General features: G+C 40.6%; 3 protein-coding genes and 1 pseudogene across 3 annotated transcripts; 3 read left to right on the forward strand and 1 right to left on the reverse strand.

Annotated features, from left to right (window-relative positions):
• Positions 1-788: 788 nt before the first annotated feature.
• On the forward strand, positions 789-4,299 carry LOC133902401 (probable protein phosphatase 2C 11; annotated as a pseudogene).
• Positions 4,300-4,534: 235 nt separating this feature from the next.
• Positions 4,535-7,083, reverse strand: LOC133898204 (uncharacterized). The gene is made up of 4 exons (XM_062338839.1): positions 6,757-7,083; positions 6,297-6,440; positions 5,333-5,541; positions 4,535-4,821 (listed from the first exon to the last, which is right to left on the reverse strand). Exons 1-4 carry the CDS (start codon positions 6,996-6,998, stop codon positions 4,664-4,666), a joined length of 753 nt encoding a protein of 250 aa, XP_062194823.1. The 5' UTR covers positions 6,999-7,083; the 3' UTR covers positions 4,535-4,663.
• A 331-nt stretch (positions 7,084-7,414) lies between these two features.
• Positions 7,415-15,282, forward strand: LOC133898220 (FACT complex subunit SSRP1). The gene is made up of 16 exons (XM_062338841.1): positions 7,415-7,621; positions 8,828-9,013; positions 9,918-10,023; positions 10,110-10,246; positions 10,384-10,467; positions 10,554-10,645; positions 10,753-10,861; positions 10,964-11,050; positions 11,157-11,249; positions 13,152-13,349; positions 13,471-13,622; positions 13,711-13,861; positions 13,957-14,055; positions 14,135-14,302; positions 14,621-14,699; positions 14,848-15,282. Exons 1-16 carry the CDS (start codon positions 7,568-7,570, stop codon positions 14,967-14,969), a joined length of 1,917 nt encoding a protein of 638 aa, XP_062194825.1. The 5' UTR covers positions 7,415-7,567; the 3' UTR covers positions 14,970-15,282.
• Positions 15,283-17,372: 2,090 nt separating this feature from the next.
• On the forward strand, positions 17,373-22,000 carry LOC133902410 (uncharacterized). Its single transcript, XM_062343995.1, has 12 exons — positions 17,373-17,430; positions 17,556-17,617; positions 17,739-17,804; positions 17,961-18,039; positions 18,551-18,618; positions 19,045-19,146; positions 19,736-19,825; positions 20,102-20,176; positions 20,256-20,288; positions 20,830-20,904; positions 21,745-21,798; positions 21,896-22,000. The coding sequence occupies exons 1-12, from the start codon at positions 17,373-17,375 to the stop codon at positions 21,998-22,000; spliced, it is 867 nt and encodes a 288-aa protein (XP_062199979.1).
• The last annotated feature ends 152 nt before the right edge of the window (positions 22,001-22,152 follow it).

Raw genomic sequence — 22,152 nt, forward strand, 5'->3', positions numbered from 1 at the left:
AAGTAATGTCACAAGTTACTAGCACCGTTTTTACTGCCCCATAAAACACAACTCTCATATCATCATCCATCTCTCCTATTTAAAAAGTAAATAATAAGTCTTATACCCATCTAAATTCCACATCTATCCCTAAATCCCTGGCTTCTGACGTGTGAGCCGCTTACTCTCTGTTTCCATGCAGCAATTTCTTCCCTCTCTCATTCTACCCCGTCCCGCTCGTATCCCACGCGCCCGACAGGTGGGGCATGCACACCGCACTCCCCCCCCCCCCCCGATCCGTGCCTCTGCTCTCCAGTCTCCCGAGCCGCCGCTGCCTCCTCCTCCGCGCCCGAGCTGCGCCGACGACACCACCCTCGCTCTCCCTTCGCTCCCCCCTTCCTCGACGCCTTGCGCTCCTCACCTCCTTCCCTCCACCTCGCGACTCAGCTATCTCCCTACCGCCCTGTCGATTCCCCACATGAAGCCTTGGCTGTGCCACCTCCCTGCTGCCGCCACCGGATCCGAGCCACCACTGCCCAGATCCGCCTCCCCGATGCCTATCGCCGCCCTTCACCGACACCGCTGCTACCATCTCGACTGCACCGTTGCCGACCGAGGTGAGCCTGCCTCGTCAATGAGCTATTGCACCAGGTGGACGCGCGCCACCAGATCCGAGCCGGCACCACCCGGATTTGCCTCCCCGATGCCTGCTACCGCCCTTCACCGACATTGTTGCCACCATCTTGACCACGCCGTTAACGAACGAAGTGAGCCCGCAAGCTCCACCATCTCACACGGCGGGGTCTGCCATGCCGTCACCCTTCGCCACGGGGTCTGCGGCGTCGGTGGAGCTGATGGACGTCGTCCGCGCATCGTTCCCGTCACTGGCGTTCCGAGTGTACCTGCTCGTCGATGAGGAATGTGTGGCGAGGCTCATCAGCACCTCCATCCGCGACGCGCTCGACCGGCCGCTCAACTACGCGTGGTCCTACCTTGCCTCCACTATGTCGTCGTGCGTGCACCACTTACCTCGACTCCGACGTCATCCTCACCAACAACATCGTGACGCTCGCGGTGACCTCGCTCCCGGAGGAGGCAGCCGTGGTAGCTTCAGAGTACTGCGGTGCTAGCTTCACCGCCTACTTCATGCTAGGGTTCTGGGCGTCTCCCACGCTGTCATCGACATTTGCTCATCGGCGCGCGTGCTACTTCAATATCTCTCAAAGCGGTTCTGACCAATACGTCCTCGTGGTGCTTAAAGAAACTAGCTATAAGCGCTCAAGGTTATTCCCTCCCCATTTTTCCCACATCCATAATGTGTTGGATAAAATAACAAAACAAGTATAGTGTGTTTCTTTTCAATCTTTGGCCTTATCTGGAAACGTTAGGTCTATGTGTACAATCAATTCACCATGATAAGTTAGGGATCTTTTGGTGGAACTTTCTATACAAACAAGTATAGTGTGGTTCTTTTCCAAAGAGTAGGTACAATGTTTTTGTAATTTTAGAATTTTTTTATAGTTTTTGCTATTTCTTTTCTGGTATATACGATAAGCAAATTTAGAATTATACTGATTATGGTGCCTTGTGGAATGACACGACGAAAGTAAATTTCACATATTGTACCTACTCTTTGAATAATCATGTTAAAAAGGAAATGACTTGGAATTAAAGCATTGCATCCATGGGTTACACGTGTGTTACAAGTGATATGCATTTAATATTATTTATTTATGAGTTGTGATTCTCGATTTTCTTTAAAACAGTTGTTACTTTGGTGCAATAGTATAGAAATTTCCACCAAAAGATCCTAAATTGTTTGGGAATTATGTGGCCATATTTTACTTTTACAGATCCGTTAGTTACTTAGTATGTCATTATAGCTTTTAACTAGTTATATTTGTCGGGGTCTCACCTTTCTGGCCTTGTTTGTCATTGCTATACCATTGTCATCATGTGCTTAAGGGAAATTATAAGTAAGATATGCTTAAAAAACTCAATGATAGATTATAACCACTGTTAGTTTGTGTCATTATAATCAATGGTATCCCACAGATGCTAAAGGCCAGTTATATTCTTTTTTCTACCCTCAAGGAGCATATTGATGAATCAATTTGAGTATCTGTTATAACACGAGCAAAGTTTAGAGATAATTTGAGAAGGCTAAGCTTTGTTTTTGAGTTTTTGCTCTGGCTGTTTAATTTTATCACGTCGCAAGTGATGTTTGCATATGTGTTGCATGATATCACTTAAATTTTGCATGTCAATGTTCGTAGATTTGTTTAGTAGATTTCCGATTTTATGTAATTAATTATTCAATGAATATGGTTCCTCCCACCTTTATTTCAATTCAGCAATTCTTACTCTTCTCGCATGAGGCACTAATTTCTCTTAATCAACATATAAATCTCAGTTCGACGTGAAAAGAAAGGGGGCAGATTTGGGATTACTTACGCCTGGACAAAGGATATATTATTGGACTCCCATATGAGCTTGCTTGTCTTCTTTTCCAAAAGAAATTTTCATTCTATGTTTTAACTCAATAGGGGCATTGGTTGCTAATATTAGTGGCTTGATCTCTTTATTTATTGAGTGACTTACTTTCTGGAAACGTTTGGTTATCTCAACTCCTCCATTGGTAAACATAAGTTAAAAATAATAAGTCATATCCCTGTTTTGTAGTTGTTGTGGGTGCGATGTAACTTGGAACGTAATCTACATACGAGGAACCATTTAAGATTTCATTCAGTTGCTGCTGATGGAGACAATTTAGTGTGCTGCCATGGTGCCATGGTGCTTTAACACATTGATTTTAATTAGCTCGTACAATGATTTTTGTAGTTGCCATGGTTCTTTAACACAATGATTTTAATTAGTTCGTACAGTGATTTTAATTTGTTCAGTGTCACGCTACATACATAGTTGGTAATTTTGGTGTGGTTTTAGCATTTTCATCAATCATGCCATTTATGAAATTGTTCCTTAGTACAATGTTTAACATCTTGTGCAACCCTGCAACACTCAGCATTGCTAGATCTAGATAGCGAGACAACATTCTTTGGCGTTTTTAATAGCCATGGAGGTAAGCATACTCGCAAAGATCAGTGTTTTCATGTTCCTTCATTGTACTAGACTACTCTTGAGGGACACCGCCATGCCAAGTATTTATAGAGACTAGTAGTATCTCATTATGGATCGCTTTACTCACGAAGAGTGGTTGCTAAATTCTGTGCGAAATATCTGCACATTCAAGTTCTCAAAAGTGAAGCCTATTCAGCTGGTGACCTAGGCATTGCTGTCCATAGAGCTTTCTTCAGGTATATGGCAAACCAGATTCCACATGAAATAGTGTAAGAGCTTCAACATTTGTTAACATCACTGTAAGCATGAGGATGATAATTTCTAATGTTGTGGATAATTTTTAATATTGTGGTTGTGCTACTTCAGAATTGATGAAATGATGTGAGAACAAAGAGGTTGGAAAGAACTATCTGCACTTGGAGATAAGATAAACAAGTTTAGTGGTATGATAGAAGGGTTGATTTGGTCTCCAAGGGGAAGTGATAATCAACAAGATGATTGGGCCTTCGAGGAGGTACATATGCAACTGGCTACAACAAATTTCACCTTTTTTTATTTAAGAAAATAGATGTACAACTGATTTCATTTCTCATTGAAATATAGATTTGATCTGTTTCATATTGTTAAATACTTGTAAGTTGTGTTACTTGCAAATTGCATTAACAGCTGAACTTTATGTTGGAAAATGAAATCTATGCAAAGAGAACAAATGCGACCCAAACATGAAGCTTGTGTTGTCAATTATGATGTACTATGAGCTAATTATGAAATATGAAGTTTCAATTTTCCAATATTCTGAAGTCCACATGTTGCAGTTTGTCACGATTGTTTGAATTATGGAATCTCACATAGATAATCTTTTGTCAGGGGCCTCACTCTGATTTTGCTGGGCTGACATGTGGGAGTACAACATGTGTAGCACTAATAAGAAATAGCCAACTTGTTGTGGCAAACGTCGGTGATTCCCAATGTGTAATTTCAAAGGGTGGGCAGGTATGTATTCTTGCTCTTCCATTAGTTAGTAAAGAAGATACCTTGACAGCCCACATTTATGATAGGCATACAATCTATCAAGGACCACAAACCGGAGTTCACAGCTCAGACAAAGTACTAAATGAGTGGGGTTTCATCCATATGAGACAAATAATTGAAAGTTTAAACTTGACAAGAACAATTGGTGAGCATTCTCTTGCTTTTTTGTTAACATTGTGCACCTTGCTTCATATCTTAAGTATGTGAGTACTTCTTTATAGCTTATAATTGTACTTTATAACTGATCGACGGTATGTGAGTAATTCTTTATAGCTAATAATTGTGCTTTACTTATAACCGATCGCTAGGCCACATAATCGATCCTTCTCTTGTTCTCCTCCTTGCAAGCTTGCCCTATTCGACTCTTGTTGCAACATACGGACACTTAACTAATACAACAAAATATGATCAGTAAAACATGACAGACTTCAGTCACACAACCAGATAAAATCAGTGAGCTCTGACAAATTTTGTCCATAAAACCCGATAAGATCAGTAAACTGCGACAAAATTCACCCATCCAGCCAAATACAATAAGCCAACTGAGACAAACTAACACTAGAGTGTAAATTTAGTCACTGTCGTATTCTTCCCATGCTTCATGCTGGGCGACAACCTTCTCTATGAACTTCTTGCGAACGCCTTCTATGACATTGTTCCAGGATGAATCGCTGCCACCCTGCCCATCATTCAGTACTGGGTATGACTGGGAAAGAGCTAATGCAACAGCTGAAGAAAACAAAATAGCAATTTAGCATATGTAGTCGGAGGCCAACCATATAGCATTTAAGTAAATCTGGGATCTATGTTTGGTCGAAAGAAAGCTTCAATAAATTTGGTCTCATCTAAATGAGCAACGATATTCACTGTTAACTGGAAGAAAAGGAACAATTATATGGTAGAAATAATGTATAACTTGGCAAACACCATCTAAATGTTTGACACATTAAACAAATCGAACATACATAAGGACGTGTGCGCGCGCACGCATTGTAGGCACGCATCATATCGAATGTGTTTACTTATAAATTAAAAAGTGTCATCAGAAGGTCAGAGATTTTGCTCATGTTAAGGCAGTGTAGACCAGAAAAAGTAAATGGTATCTTATGATTGATGATTGCAATGTCAAATAGGCATATGTGGTAAACAAAAACAGTCCAACAAAATATAGGACTGGAGCAACTTGAACCAATTTTTGGAAAATCGGATCCCGGATACTAATGTTGTGGTATTAACTTACATTCAGGTGTGCATTTCCTTCCACCGAACTTCTGCAGACCAACATAAGTACCTTTGACAGCACTGTTGTTATACACCAGCATTGTAGGAACATTTCGATCTGGGTAGTTGAGAATGCAGTCCGTGGAGATAATTTTAACAAACTTGGTCGCTGGGTATCTTGTTGCCAATTCCTCCAGACAAGTCTGAAGCAGCCCACATTCTGGTATTCTGCCATAAGGATTTACAGAACTCTTAGACAACGAACACCTCAATCTACTAAAAGAGCAAGGCATCATATCATAGAGTTTCATTCTAATGAACTCAGGCATCCTTCCTGTAGAATTTATTCCTAAGCAACTTTTGGAAAACAGTCGAACAGCATACAAAATAGAAGAACTGCAAAACTTTTTATAGAAGATCCACCATGCAATAAGACAACCGTATGATAGATGGTTAATTATTTACAGACCCACATCTTCCAGTCCGAATTCCCAGGAAATAAGAGTGCAGAGAGGTTTATATTACTAATTAGATCACAACAATGTGGGCAACATCAACATTTGGAGTCCAGCGATCCAAGTTAAAAAAGGAAAAAGATCATACCGCGGAAGAGTTACTAAACTATCTGTGTTTATAAGGTTTGTGATGGCATTCGTAAATCACATGTACCGAAGGTTGGATAATGCTAGAACCTATTTCACTACAATTAAATTGTTGGATATGGTCCAAATTTCAAGCTGCTGTGGTTCGTTACATCCAAACCATAGTCATATTTCAAGATACTGTGGTTCCTTACCCAAGTTTTAATCAACACAACCAGATACAGCGCAGCCAGTATCTGGATTCAGTTTGGTCGAATCATACAAAATAAACAATTAGAAGTTTGTTTTTTCCCTTTTCTGCGTAATCATTGCGACATATATTAAGTCAAGAATAGCCACACACTGATTACAGGTAGATTTATGCACGCCTTAGTGCCTTACCCATCCTTGTAGAGGAAGACCACAACCCAGACATCCGATGGCGCCTGCGACACCTCACGCACAAAGTCAGAGCCAGTGATGGGCACGATACTGCCAAATCTCGCAGCTTTTGCTGCCTCCCTGAGTTCTGCAAGCCTCACCTTCCTGCAAGCACCAAATCGACAGAGTAAGTCCCCCAGTTTTATCCAAACAAATCGCAAAATGCATTGAACTACCCAACTACCAGTAGTACTGCTCCGAATCCAGATCAGACGATGCGAATAGATTAGATTTTTATTGAGAGATAAATAGACGAGATTACAGGAGCACACGAATTATCTCATCTGAAAACGCGAGTCATATCAGATCAAACGCGATAGGAACTTGAACGTCCCGATGCATCCAAGAACTGACGGAAAAAACAGCATAACGGATCAGCAACCAGAACGGAGACAGGATCGAATCCAAGGGGAGGGGTTACCGATACTGCTCGAGGAAGCGGTCGTCGTCCAGTTCGTCCTCAAGCTCCTCGAGCTCTTCGGGTTCGCGCGCGTCGAGCCATTCCTTGGACTTGGGCTGCACGTCAGCGTCGACCTTGGGGGCGAAGGGCGGCGGCTTAAAGGGCTCCGGCTTCGGGGGCAGGTTTCCGAGGCGGCGCTGGATGTCGTCCCACTGCGTGCTCGCCCCCTCCACGTCCTTGTACACGAAGTGGTAGTCCGCCATAGCCGCGCACCACGCGCAGGGAGAGAGATGCGCGACCCGAGAGGGGAACGGAGAAGCCTGTTCTGGCAGATTCAAATTCTGTGTGTACAGTGATTCTCTGCTAAAAGTGATTTATTGTGGTTTTTTATAATAAATTATATAAAAAATAATTTTGTACAGTAAATGAAACAAAGTAAATTACATATTTTAACTAAAAGCTAAAAGTTACCATGTAATAGAGCTTTTCTAATTTCAATTAAAAAACTATTCTGAAAATTCTGGCAGAAACGAAGGGACGGGAAGAACAAAATAACTCGGCTGGTAAGGGCCCCGCTTCCAGGGAGCGGGACAACTTGGCAGCGTAGCGTGTCTCTGACCGGTGGGACCAGCATGTCGGTAAGAGGGCAAGCAATTTCCCTGCGGCTCTATAAGAAACGGAGCTGCGGCTGCGCCGCGCGCCCCCCTCGCCTCGCCTCCGCAAAGCCGCACCGTCTCCCGACTTGACCTCGCCGGGAAGAAGCGAAGCTCGAGAGGCGGCGGCACGCGCGAGAGAGCAAGCGGCTTCTGCAGGCGCAGCGGCGGCAGCGGAGATGACAGACGGCCATCACTTCAACAACATCCTCCTGGGCGGCCGCGGCGGCACGGTAAGCTCCTCCTCCGCCGCCACCGCTTGCTCGATTTCTAGGGTTCGGTCGAGGGTTATTGCGAGATGACGTCACCACTGGCGACGTTCTGATTAGCTGTTGATTTGAACTCGTTGCCTATTTTTTCCCGACGACTGGATGCGGGTGCGTATTGGTCGGGTTCTAGGGTTTGCACTGTGCGTTAGGCCAAATTTTCGCTCGCTTTTGTGTTCCTGCTCCATTGGGTTAAATCGGGTGCTTGGTTGTAGATGTTATCTCCTTGATTTGTTGGATTTCATGGTTGTGCCGTGGGTATAGTCAATTTATTCCGATGTTTTTAGGCGAGATGTTAGATTTCTATGGGGGTTTGGAGGTTAGAGTCTCTTCTAGGCTCGGCAGCTGCAGAAAACAGGGGCGTCTATAGCTGCTGGTAAGAAATGAATTACAATATGTTGTGCATTTTTTAAACTTACAAGCAGAGTGCAATACAACTGGATGCCTGGGCAGCGCTCGCCCTCCTCTGTGTGCCAAAAAAAAAAAAAAACCGGCACACACCAGATCGCAAAGGTGCACACACCTGGAAATTGCGGAAACAAACGAAAAATCCATCACTTCATGGAGTGTGGGCATGCGCTTTAACACGGCAGTGCACTCGCGTGTGTATATAGGATTGGCCTCGTGAGCCTATTTCAATTGAAAAAACCAAGCCTTGGCAGAAGCATACTAGGATAAACACATAAACTGGGAGAGTTGTGGAATTCCTCCAGTTAGAAATAAACGAGGCCTTTTTTCACTTTGAAGTTGTGCTTCTAGTTTTCAGATTCTTTGGCATGCATTATAAGTTATGGTTCTAGATTCTGTGCTTATCAAAGTATTTATTTCCATTGGTGCAGAATCAACATTTGCCATGTCGTGAATATCTTTTGTGTACTTATCTGAATATTTATACCTATGCTTGCCCTAACCCTAGATCTGATACTACTTGCAACGCTTGCATCACTCATGCATTTGATGATCTGATAGTATTCTTATGTGACACCTGACCACCTTTGTTATGCTTGTACTCCCTACTTTTAAACCTTGAGATTACATGTTATGCCTTTCTTCCTTACATCTTACATGTTAACTGCTTGTGCACCTGTGTTTGTTCTTGAATGCTATATGATCTGTTACTTTTTTGAATGTTAAGAGTATTGCCATAGTGTCATGGCTCTTGCACCTATGCAGAACCCTGGTCAGTTTAAAGTGCATTCTGGAGGACTTGCATGGAAGAGACAAGGTGGAGGAAAGACCATCGAGATTGATAAAGCTGATGTAACCTCAGTTACATGGATGAAAGTCCCTAGGGCATATCAGCTTGGGGTCAGGATTAAAGATGGTCTGCTCTACAGGTTTATTGGCTTCCGTGAACAGGTCTCCTTTTTCTCACTTCTGTTTTATGTAATTATTAATGATTCTCTAGATTTGATACGAAGAGGCTGCTGCAATCAGGAGAATCACACATTTAGAACTATCTGGGATTTGGATACAATGTTTGGAAAAAAATAGAATATGTTAATTTTGACGCAAAACCTACAAGACTAAAAGTAGCTATAGCATTGCTCAAATATTTTAGGGATTAATTATCAACCCCCATTACGGCACAGATTTCCATTCTTAGTATGGCGGATAATTAAAATGTAATATGGCAGAAATCATGATCAAGGTGAAAGCTCGATTTTTTCCCCAAGCTAGTTATCTGTGAAACCAGTTTTGCATAGATCTTGAATAATTTCAGTTTTGTTATTTTTTGTGCTATCTTATTTTGGTATATATTCATCATGTATCGATTATAAAACATGAACCGCTCTAGCTTTATCTTCTAAAGCAAACAGTCCTTTTCAAATCAAGGTGAACGGGTGAACTGATTACTATATGCTTTTGTGACACACGGTGTGCCTGCCCTACGCAGGTCTTTCAGATTATATTATCTTTTTGTACGTATAATATATCATGTGTTTAAGAACCTTCCTATGAAATTTTGTAGGAATAATGTATATGATATGTGCTTTATTAGTCATGTTATCAGTCATGAGTCTGTTGAGGATATCGCATTCAAGATTCATTGCTGTATGTGAATGGGATTAGTGCTGTGTTACTCACTGATGGAATATTCTAGTTCAATTATCAGATTTTCGATTGATAACTAGGTAATTTTGAAATATTGTCACTCATCTCTAAGTGTACGCTTTTACTTGCCAGTAAAGGTGATAGGCAAGGTTAATATATTTGTCTCTTATTGTAATACAAATAATCGATCTTGGACTTTCTTGTATAGGATGTGAGCAGCTTGACCAACTTCATACAAAAGAACATGGGCATCTCACCAGATGAAAAGCAGCTTTCTGTTAGTGGCCACAATTGGGGAGGGATTGATATAGATGGTAATCTGAGATTCTGAGGCACCTTTAATTTATGTTAACATTTATTCATTTTGATTTTAATGTTTGGGTCATACTTTCCATTGTAGGAAGCATGCTTTCCTTTATGGTTAGTTCAAAGCAATCATTTGAAGTGTCTCTAGCAGATGTCGCACAAACCCAGATGCAAGGGAAAACAGATGTTCTTTTAGAGTTTCACGTCGATGATACTACTGGGGCTAATGAGGTTTGTAGTGGACCTACTTGTGTTTCTACATTATCATCCAATAATAGTTTGCTTGTGGTATTACTATATCATTTACTTGATCTTCACGAATACATCTTCAAGACATGAGCTCAAATTTTGATCCTTTGTGATTGTAGAAAGATTCACTCATGGATTTAAGTTTTCATGTGCCTACTTCAAATACCCAGTTTGTTGGGGATGAGAATCGCCCTCCAGCCCACGTAAGTTAACTCAATCAGCACCGTGTAACATGAAGCACATTGAAGTTGAGGATTCTAATTACTGAAATCTTCTCTGTTTTCTGTAGATTCTATGGGAGACTATATTGAAATTTGCTGATGTTGGTTCTTCTGAAGAGCCAGTTGTCACCTTTGAAGGAATTGCAATTCTTACACCAAGGTGGAAAAATATGAATCATTTATCTTATGAGAAACACAAGATGACTTGTTCAGGGTTATCCTGCTTTACAATTTCTGTAAAAAACTAACGAATCTTTTGCAATGCAGAGGACGATATAGTGTTGAGCTTCATCAGTCATTTCTACGACTCCAAGGACAAGCTAATGATTTTAAAATCCAATACAGCAGCATTGTTCGCCTCTTTCTTTTGCCAAAGGTTTTGTTCGTTTTGTACCTTACATTGTGCTGTGCTTTGGTGTTGTGCATTGTGTTACACTTTGACATGCAACTAACTGTATTGCATGGTGGAGCTTTGCAGTCAAACAATCCCCATACGATTGTTGTTATCACTCTTGATCCACCAATCCGTAAAGGACAAACATTGTATCCTCACATTGTTATTCAGGTATTGCACTGCAAATTTCATGATGTTTAGTTGGTCATAGTTGTTTTTCCACTTGGTTTCAGGGTTTGTTTTTCAGACACTAATTTGTTCCCTTATATCTAAACAGTTTGAAACAGAGGCAGTAGTTGAAAGAAACCTGACATTGAGTAGCGAGCTTCTGGCTGAAAAGTACAAAGACAGGCTAGAGGAATCTTACAAGGTGAAATATCTGTTACTTTCAAACAGCACCATTTACTTGTTGATTCGTCCCAATTGGAATCAGACTCTAGCTTATTAGATGAAATCATAAAAAAAATGCATGCCAAGGCAAGTTGGTATGCATGGAAATTCCATCTGAAGTAAGTTTGTTCAGAGAATATTGTATTTTAGCCACTTATTTCCATTAGCAAACTGAATCTTCCCTTTTATGATTTGTTAATGATTGCATTATGCCTTTGTCAAACTCAAATTAGATTTGAAGCTGATAATTAAGTTAGGCTGAGCAAGCACTTAACTATTCTGTTAATATTTCATCAATGTTTTTATAGGAACAACCTCTTGTATTTAGAAGAACAATGCTGCATAGTTTTGAGACAAATTATGCTCATTGTTTTTAAGTTTATCGTCTTCAACTCTTCATGTTCAGTACTCACCTCATCACATGTTGTTATTAATGACTTGGACAGAAAAACTGGACTTCCACCAACTACTCTATCCATTTCAAAATAATTGTCAAGTTTATTGGGAGTTGTAATATCAAAATAGCTGTGTATCGAGGGACTCGAGAGTGTAATTATTGTGATTTTTCCATTCTCTATTTATGATGCAAAAGATGTCAAGATGTTGAAATATGTCATTTAATAGGGTTGCATATCGAAATTCCATTAGCTATTTCTTAGATTCCTTGCCTCATTAGTCTTCAAGCAAATAATAGTTGGACAACTATTTTGAAACATTTGATGGCCAATTGGGCATTATGGGAGACATAATTAATAGGGATAGCTGGGTAATGTTCTATCTTTCCTTGCAGAAGGTTAAAACATATGAGTTTAGATGTGGATGGGATATTGGCTCATTCGTGGTAGCCAGTCTGTGCTGCTATAATTTTACAAAGATATATCAATGCAGAACGTTTTGATCAGATTGTTGGTCAAAGAGTGAACATTGATATTACTGATTTCTGTTATCCCGAGTCAATAGGTGTGCTGTTTCGATATTGTACACTTTTGGTGGTAATTTGCTGGGCATGGTTGCCATGGCGTCACCATCTCGTCGTCATATCGGCTTGGTGGAAATCTGGGTCTCACCACGCCGACGCCACAGATAGTGTATGGCGGACGCCATATGGCCATGGTGTCCCCGTTGTGGCGAGGAGGTGTCCTATGGTGGGTGCACTGAGCTGCAAGCACACCGCCCGCCGAGAGAGAGAGAGAGAGAGAGAGAGAGAGAGAGAGAGGAAACCATGGGTCCCACGTGTAAGATGGTCAATTGCTCACTGAAAAAACAAAAACAAAAAAGCAAATCAGCTACATTTACATTGCTATTTTGATTTCCTAAAATCCTAGACTATCACTTAGCTACATTTGCCAATATAATTTCCTACTATCCTACACTATGATGTGTGTATTTGTCACGCTGATGTGTATGGCATCGCCACGCCACGCCACGCACCATAAGCAGCACACCTAATTTGTGCGCCATAAGCAACACACCTAAACATAGTTGTGCACGCCTAATTTGTTCCTTTGCTTGGTCAATTCAGGCCCCATCACTTTCCACCCTCTGTGTTCTATTTTTTGATGTATACTAATGTTTGCAAGCATGAAGATGTAGTGCTCAAGTTTGGAAATCCTTGTTTTTGCCATTTACCCAAATTTTCACCTATTGGACTATCTTTGTGTTACAGTAACCTAGTTCTATGTAATTTTCATGTCATTTGGTCTCAATTAAGGCTTGATTGTCCATTGTAAGACAGGTTCAGTTATAGTTGGTTTTGCATTTTTTGGTACTAGTATGCAATTGATACTTTACATATTCTCCTTTACATTTCATTCGAACTGGTAACTACACTTGAACGTTAAATTCATCCTTTGCTTACAATGGGTTTTCAATTTATCCGTAGGGTCTAATACATGAGGTATTTACCAAAGTCCTTCGAGGTCTATCTGGTGCTAAAGTCACAAGGCCAGGCTCTTTCAGAAGTTGCCAAGATGGATATGCTGTTAAATCTTCACTCAAAGCAGAAGATGGACTGTTGTATCCACTTGAAAAGGGTTTCTTCTTCCTGCCAAAGCCTCCTACGCTCATTCTACATGAGGAGGTATCTTTTTTATAGTTGTGATTGAAAATAATTATCATGCTTTCATGCATTGCTGAGATGGCATATCATTGTCCAATCATAGCAATTGTTATTCATACCCGTTACTGCATATTAAATGCAGATTGAGTTTGTTGAATTTGAACGTCATGGTGCTGGGGGTGCCAGTATATCATCACACTATTTCGATCTCCTTGTCAAACTGAAAAATGACCAAGAACATCTCTTCAGAAATATTCAAAGGAATGAATACCACAACCTCTTCAATTTCATCAAGTATGTCTCTTTTTATTGACTTCATCATCTTTCTTGTTATACAGAAAACTTATGTGTGCATTTTCTTGTTTCTGGCAATTCTTTTAAGTGGAAAGAAGATGAAAATAATGAACCTAGGAGATGGTCAAGGTACAAGTGGTGGAGTTACAGATGTTCTACGGGACACTGATGATGATGCTGTTGACCCACATCTTGAGCGTATCAGAAATCAGGCTGGTGATGAGGAAAGTGATGAAGAGGTATGGTGTTCTATTGTTGGTCTGTTACCTGATGCTGACTTATTAATCTTGTTACTGAGCCCCTTCATATACTGGTTTCTTTATCTTCATGTTAGGATGAAGATTTTGTTGCAGATAAGGATGACAGTGGATCCCCTACTGATGATTCTGGTGAGGAGGAATCAGATGCTAGTGATAACGGTGGTGAAAAAGAGGTAGTTAAATTTATTATTTGCTGTAGCAAGCCTGAAGTGTAAATCCATTATGGTAATGCACAATTGCTTTTCTCCCCAGAAATCATCCAAAAAGGAAGCAAGCAGTTCAAAGCCACCTCAGAAAAGGAAGCCTAAGGGCAGGGATGAGGAAGGTTCAGAGAAGAAAAAGCCAAAGAAGAAAAAAGATCCTAATGCTCCCAAAAGAGCAATGACACCGTTCATGTATTTCTCAATGGCTGAGCGAGCAGTGAGTGCCTTTGGCTAATAATCCCCAACATAGTAGATAGTACATAACTTTTAGCAAGGATGACGTTGAATAAAGCTAGAGCTGTTTTGAGAAACATAGTTGGTTATTTAGTCTGGAATGCATTGCATCAATAACGGTTTTCAAACTGTTGAAAATTGTTTCTGGCTTTCTTCTATTAGTAACTTGTAATTTCTTTGGTTATAAGATATTTATGATACTGAGGGTGGAGCAGACACCTTCCAGTAGTAAAAACTTACCATGCATACATGCTAGATATGTGATCTTCAACAGAACTTTAGTTGTTACTTCTTGATGCAGAACATGAAGAACAGCAATCCAGATTTGCCTACCACAGAGATAGCAAAGAAGCTTGGGGAGATGTGGCAAAAGATGTCATGTAATATTCTAGACCATTCTCCATTATACTCTCTTATACTACCAGCATTATTTCATCTGTGAGGCATATTCTGCGATATTTTCTCTTCCGTTTACTACTACCACAGAACTTGTGTGCTTACGGTTTCCGGTTTCCTTGTCATGAGCAGCCGAAGAGAAACAGCCTTATATCCAGCAGTCTCAAGTCGACAAGAAACGCTATCAAAAGGAATCTGCTGTCTACCGCGGAGCAGCCCCAGTTGATGTGGATTCCGGCAACGAGTCTGACTAGTCACACTCCTGCCCCTGACACATGGGATGAAATTGCCAACTTTTGGTGCAGTTCGGGGTCTGAAATAATCTCAGCTCATGACCTGGTACTGAATGAATTCTGGAGATATATGTAATATTACATCGGCTGTTCTTACCATCATGTGAAATTGCTACCGTTATGTGTATGCCTACACAGCCGATACTTGCCTGAAGCTTGTTAGGAGGCGTTTCTTGTAACGTGAATCTGCAGTGCAAGATTGAGTGTAGTTTAGCGAGCTTTCTGTAAAACCAACAGATGTAGTCTATGAGTGTTGATTTTCTTTAGAAGCTTCTGTTAATTTCCCATTTCTTTAGACGAATCTTTAGCAACTGATGGTTATTAGCCTGGACTCATTGGGAAAAGTCTCCTTAGGATGAATCGTGGATGAGGATGGATCACAGATGCAAAAGGAAAAGGTCCGTTATTCTCTTGAAATATAGTGGTGTGTAGGTTTTTTTAGCCTCAACACTTGATACAAGTTATAGCATCCGAGCTTAGATCGTACTCTACACACGTCCGGCAGCACTACCGTCAAGCTATGAGCTCGTTTTCTAGTGGTGCGTAGTTAACATAACACCGTTAAGTACTGCAGTACGGTATAAGATATTGTATCAGGTATTGTGCCTCTTTAAATATTTAAACGGACAGGTTACAGAGATTATGCAGCCAAAGCTGAGGACCATCCCAACTAGGATTGCAAAAACATGTGAATAAGAAAAATACAGAAATACGATAGAAATATATGTGCAAAATAGAGGATCGAAAAACACATGAATTTTGTTGGAAAAGTTCTTTGGATGAGGTGTAGGAAAAACATAGGAATTTTTAGAAGATGTATGTGAAGGTGAATGATAAATCATGTTTGTTAATCTTAGTATACCGGTAATGAACTATTGGAGAGCCTCGGGTTAGTAGGATCAACGTCCAATCTATCTCGATCCTATGAAAGAGCTCGGAGTGGATATTTTTTCTATATTTTCCCCGTGGTTTTCCTATAAAAGTGAAAGGATATAAAAATTTCCCATGGTTTTCCTTGATGGATTCTACAAACCAAAGGGTGCTACATTATCCATTCCATAGGATTATTGATTCCTATTTTTTCTTTGGAATTCCTGTGAACAAAAGAGGGCCTAAACTAACACTATATTTTGCTAAAGCATATACTACCATATTACATTCGCGAGGACAGTACACGAGGATTTTTTTTCTCATTTTTAATACAAAGAAATATCATTTGTCAAAATTGTACGTCGACTAAGTGTTGCACAATTTGTGTTAAAGGGTCCGGCAGAATAAGCCGAAACAACGAACGGTTTAATCCAAATCAAGCAATGGACAGCATTGAGGGTGATAACAGGCTAGATATTTTCTATTCACCCGCCTGTCAGAAGGGGTTTGGATAGTATTTCATAGTGAAAAATTAGATATCTAGAATTTTTTTATATCTAAGTTAGAGTCGGTTTGTTGTAGGAGTTAGATATCCATCGGATATCTAGTAATAAAATTAGATATATTCAAAGACTGTCTGATGACTATTTGAACTTATTTTGGAGCTTATAATTTTTTCATACGGAGTTGAATGGAGATAATATTTATATGAAAATTATAACTCTTGATGAGGTCTATAAGTCTATAGGTGATATTTTTTTCATTTTAAGTGTTTAATATATCCAAATAATTAATAGAAGATTCAATTAATATATTAGACACTCGTAATTTCTCTGATTTCACTCTAACATAGCCTCTTTCATATGAGTATATTACTTATTTTCTTGTTAGACCTCTAATGCAGCTAAGCTTTAGATACATAAAATAGTCAAACAGTCATAATATATGTGATATATATGGTTATTATTTAAAATTAATATCTGAAGAAATATTTATGACTGATATTATCGATCCGTATTCAAAGAAATATTTGTGACCGATATTTATTTATATCTGACTCATCACATATCGATTCATATTTATAACTAAAATTATTCAAACCTATATCTATATCCATAACTTAAAAATATAATATACGATGAGCAATATTTATCCGTATCCAACATTACACCCCCGATGGGATCAGTTCTCGAGCCGACCCGCGACGGAGCGGAACTCGTTCCCTTACGCGGGCCGCACCCGCGAATCTTTAATACGCGCGCGCGGGGCTTGTCCCCCTGCCGCAACTGGAGTCTAGTTTCAAACCGCGCTCCCTACAAAACGCGAACCGACTCGGCAACTACCCGGGCTGATCCCGCGATCGAGTTGAGCCTCGCGCTGCCCCTCCCCGAATAACTCGAGCGGGCCTGCTTAACCCCCTCCCCAAGCAAGCTAGGGTTTAATTTCTCCCCACCGCCTCGATCGTCGCCGGCCGCGGCGCGCGCGCAGATCGCAATGGCGATGGTGCAGGTCGGCATGGGCCTCGGCCGCGTCGTCCTCCTCGTCGGCGCCGGTGCGTAACGCCATCACAAGCGCCGGTTACTTCCGTCCTGCACTTTCGATCCGATGATTTCCGAGCTCCTTACCCGCCCGGCATTGGTCCGCGCGCCCTTTTTCTTTCTTTGTTCGATCGTGCAGGGTTAACTGCCCCCACCGTGCTCCGCAGCGGCAAAATCTCCGACATACTCGGCGAGCTGCAGGTGCGTGTGGTTACCGATTACTTTCTCGCTGCGCCTCTCCGAGCGATCCCACGGTGTGGTTGGTTCTCTATATATGTTTTGTGGTCTGAATTCTGAATCGTGCTTGGTGGTGGTTTCGCAGGAGATTCTGCGCGAGAAAGGGGCGGACGGGGACGGAGGAAGTGTGACCGCCGACCTCGCCAAGCAGGTACGAAACGAGCGCATCGACTAACAACGCTAGCTGCGTGTATGAATCCATCGAAGTCGACGCCGCATGCGTTTGTACTACACTGTGCTGTTCATGATCGATCTCACATTCTCACCCTATTATGGCCTGTGTGCTTGCGGTCCACTCTTTCTTTAGGTGAACCTACTGGCTACGGAGGTCGGGCGATTCGCGTCACGTAATGTAACTGTTCTTCAGGTGGATAACGGCAACGGAGGTCTGTCCTTTAGCTATATATACCCCAATTGCGCTCAGTTGTTTGTTCTGTCCACATTTTAATTTCCTGGCTTACCATCCAGTCCTGGGTTAACAGGCATTGACTCATGCTCCTTTACTAAATCCATTGCATGTGAACAAACTGAATATCTCTATGCTCCCACTACTACTATCACTACTTGTTTTTACAACTTAATTAGGAAAGAAAAACGTACGTGTATTCGAGTTTGCGCTACTTTGCAGACTTGCATCTGTTGCCATATGGTACCAAACATTTGCTGACATGTTAAAGGCTGCATATGGAATGTAGAGTTGTGTAAGAAGTAAGAACAGAACAGTAAAGAGGTTCTATGAATAGCTGGAGTAGAAAAGTTTATAAAACAGCTAGTTTCCAGGGCTGCTCGATCGTATCAAGAATATGTTCCTTCACACATATGGGCAAAAATTTGGGTAGTCTTTTGTTCATGCTGTGTACACATGATTACAAACCCTCCTCAATTTTCTCTTTTCAGCTGTATCAACTTTGGTAGCACCTGCTGCGGCTGTTGGTGCAGTCAGCTATTGTTACATGTGGTGGAAAGTACGTCCTACTTTATGTTGGTTTTCGTTCGTCAATGATAATTCCAATGTGTTTTAAGAAAATGCTATATTTCCTGAACTTCTAAGCTTTCAAATATTCATTACTTGCCTTTTAGTAAAAACTGAAAATAGGGATTTTTTTTCCCTTCCAAGTGAGAATTATCCGTCACCTGTTTCATGCTTAATTATCCTGATATTCGGCCATAGTGATCTGATTCTGAAGTCCTGCGTGCCTTTTTATTCTGAACCTAGCTAGCTAGATGAGGTCGTTGTCATATACATAGTTGCATACACATTAAAAAATATTATAGTTTTTTCTTATAGGCCAGTTGTTATTTGCGCGATCTTATTCTGCCTGGCTGTCTGCCTAGCAGTTAGCAGTCCTAGGTTGATTAACTGTGATTTCGCTGGTACTGCACTCTTTCAGGGCATCCCCTTGTCTAGCCTGATGTTTGTCACCAAGCGCAATATGGCTAATGCTGTTGCAAGCATGACAAAGCATCTGGAACAAGTGCAGAGCTCTCTTGCTGTAAGTATTAGCAGCATTCCTTTCCTAGTTATATTTTCTGGATACAAAGTTATCATTTCCCTTTTTTTTCAATAAATAAAGATTATTTGTATAAGCTTCTAGATAATAGTACCACGCCTTGTACTCATTATTGTAAAATGTGTGACAGGTTTCTCTCTGAAATAGTTAATAATACTATTTGGGCTAAGATTTAGGTGACTTTCAACACCCATCATTGTAGTCTTACTGTTGCCCTGTTGCCTACAGCAAGGAAAGTGGTCAGGGACAATTAACTGCACAACTTTGTTTAAGTAAATTTGGTGGATGTTGAATTAAGATTTAAATGAAGTATCATATGAACAAAGACAAGGCATGATCTCATTTTTGTTGACCGAAAACAGCTGTATGCGTCGTGATTTCCATCAATCTTATGATTGAAGGACAATCTATTCAATTGTCTCTTTGTATATGTTAGATCCTATTTTTAAATAAAATGCATTAGCAGCTTGGATTTTAAAGTGAATTGAAACTGCCCTGTTCGAAAGTGTGCCTATTTAGGAGCTTGCGGGATTCTCAAATATCTAAACATATTTTATGCCAACTTGTGCAGGCTGCTAAAAGGCACTTAATGCAGCGCATTCAGCACGTGGATGATAAATTGGATCAGCAAAAGCAGATTTCTGGACAAATAAGGGATGAGGTGCTTCTCGAACTTCTGTGCCTTTGCTTTAGATGGCACCCGTGAAGATTGTAGCTTCATTGAAACTGCAAGAGTAGACTTGGCCATCCATACACCGATGTGAAGTTCTTTTTCCATGTTTTACTTATAGTGAACTGAAATGTTGAAAATTTCTTTTTTCCGCGATTGATCCATAATGAACTCTAACATGAACGACATTGTGCGTGCGTGGACCGTGGATACTTCGGTGTAATGTGAAAGATCTCAACATATTTAGTAAAAACTATCTTCATTTAGGTTACTGGTGCAAGATTAAAAATCAAGAGCATTGGATCAGACATGGATGCAATAAAAAGTATGATTTCGGGTCTGGTAAGCTTATGTTTTGGCATTTGCTTCAAATCTATTATCCCTTTTTCAGTTGCCTCATTTTACTCTGTTGACTCTGCAGGATGAAAAGATGGATTCAATTGAAGCAAAACAGGTAAGATTTTCAACTAGAACTGTTATTTCATTGCTTAGATATTTTAGATTCTCTCATTTTACTCTCAGATAGTGGAAGTAAAGGATTGTGTGTATTGTTCCGGTTGTGCACTTGAACTGCCACTTTTTTCATTGTTAGAGAAGCATTAGTACTTTCTTGAACTGGGCATTAGCAAATTTAGTGTCAGGCTAGTATCTCAGTGTCCTTGTTGATATGCTGGGCTGGGAGGACATGACCGCTTCATTTCCTTTTCAACGTAGACGTTGTGGACAGCACAAGAAAGGATTACAATGTTCCCTGCGACCAGGTCATTTTTATTTTTACTAAAAATAATGAACAAAGTATCCTTGCAGATTTGAGTACATGTCACGTCGGTCTGGCAAATAACACTCATATGTCCAAAGCAAATAAACTACTAAAATCTTCTATTGTCGTATTGCTTGTTTGCTCTGCTTTAGGATTTCGTTATCTTTCCTCAGTGATACAAAGTGCAATAAACTACTGGCTTCTTCCGTGATGACTAATGATATCTTATCAACAGAATTATTCATGTGCCGCTGTGTCGTCTCTCTGCCGATTCATAGAAGACACAGATGGGAGGCCGCCGGAACACCTGGTATGTGCCTTCCTATTGTACATTTCTGGTGCCGACCTTTTGGAGTTTTTCACATCTCATATTCTATATTCTTGTGGGAAATCATAGGATATCTTTCGCCATGATTCACAAGACAGTTTGATAGCCAGTATGATGAATTCATCATTTCTTATTACTGCATTCACTTGTTGAAAAATCTTCTTAATCGTAATATGGAAGGAAAAAAATTTCATTTCTTATTACTGGGTACATGAACTAGAATACAGTGCGAACGAGCACGGAGCTCGATTGGCAAAGCCGCAGGGAGCTGTTGAGCCCTTCCGGGTTCGATCCCCGGGTGTCACATGCCTACGTCTGGCCTCCAAAGAAGGCCCGGTTCTAAAAGAACTAAAAAAAACTAGAATACAGTGGTTTTCTTTTGCTGCATAAAAAGCTTAGCCGCACATAATCTAAAAAAGCAGATAGAAAAAGAATAAGAAGAATAGAACCTTGTGCCATTGATTTCTTTTTCATGTATATTTTATCAATAGCTATTGCTCTTCCTAATCCCATTTGAATTAAAATGTAAATTTAGATTTACCTCGAGCTTCTTCACTATATTGGGTGCATTCACTATGAAAACTCCATGTCTCCATGACAAAACCAAGATAAACATTAATGATGTCATGTGACAAAATTGTTCATAAGAAAGCAAGGAGTGTGGTTGATATTTTAGTGACAGAAAGTGACAGCATCCCTGGAGCATGAGCAACGTATTCTATTTGGTTTCTGTTCATATTGCCTTATATAGCATTGTTAGTGTAACACTGTAGGTGCAGGTCATTTTCGTCTAATGCACTTCTCTTTTTCCAATTGCTACAGGAAGGATTGCAGCAAACGGTTAGGCTCTTAGGGGGCAATAATAAAGAGTTGCCGGTTAGTTCTCACATTGTGTCCTTTTTCTTTTTTTTCTTTTTTTGTGGTCTTGAGTTTGGTGTGGACATGATGATAGAAGTTTGTTGTATCTCGTCAGGTGCTGGGGTTTGGGCAACTGCTGGCGATAGAATTTGGAAATCCTGGCGGAGGAAGAATGCTTCAGTCAACAGCAGTCAAAACGGCACGTTTGATGCTGCCTTGACCTTGATTGAGACTAGGCGATGGCCTTGCCGAAATTTTGTGAAGGGAAGAGCTAACATGCGTAAACATTTGCTGAAAACTATCGCCCCTGGGAAGCTTTCTAGATAGAGTTACCGTTTCTTTTTTTCCCTCAAATTAGCTAGAGTACTAGTT

The sequence above is a fragment of the Phragmites australis genome, chromosome 2 (assembly GCF_958298935.1).
Source record: "Phragmites australis chromosome 2, lpPhrAust1.1, whole genome shotgun sequence".
NCBI classification, from domain to species: domain Eukaryota; kingdom Viridiplantae; phylum Streptophyta; class Magnoliopsida; order Poales; family Poaceae; genus Phragmites; species Phragmites australis.

Excerpts from the sequence above, each read along its gene's own strand:
- LOC133898204 (XM_062338839.1), bottom strand. The coding sequence starts at position 6,998 with ATGGCGGACTACCACTTCGTGTACAAGGACGTGGAGGGGGCGAGCACG. Across the intron at positions 6,441-6,756 it reads CGCTTCCTCGAGCAGTATCG|GAAGGTGAGGCTTGCAGAAC; the intron begins GTAACCCCTCCC and ends TGGTGCTTGCAG. Across the intron at positions 4,822-5,332 it reads AAGGAAATGCACACCTGAAT|CTGTTGCATTAGCTCTTTCC; the intron begins GTAAGTTAATAC and ends TGTTTTCTTCAG.
- LOC133898220 (XM_062338841.1), top strand. The coding sequence starts at position 7,568 with ATGACAGACGGCCATCACTTCAACAACATCCTCCTGGGCGGCCGCGGC. Across the intron at positions 10,468-10,553 it reads AGAATCGCCCTCCAGCCCAC|ATTCTATGGGAGACTATATT; the intron begins GTAAGTTAACTC and ends TGTTTTCTGTAG. Across the intron at positions 13,862-13,956 it reads ATGAGGAAAGTGATGAAGAG|GATGAAGATTTTGTTGCAGA; the intron begins GTATGGTGTTCT and ends TCTTCATGTTAG.
- LOC133902410 (XM_062343995.1), top strand. The coding sequence starts at position 17,373 with ATGGCGATGGTGCAGGTCGGCATGGGCCTCGGCCGCGTCGTCCTCCTC. Across the intron at positions 18,040-18,550 it reads GGTGGATAACGGCAACGGAG|CTGTATCAACTTTGGTAGCA; the intron begins GTCTGTCCTTTA and ends TTCTCTTTTCAG. Across the intron at positions 20,289-20,829 it reads ATTCAATTGAAGCAAAACAG|AATTATTCATGTGCCGCTGT; the intron begins GTAAGATTTTCA and ends TCTTATCAACAG.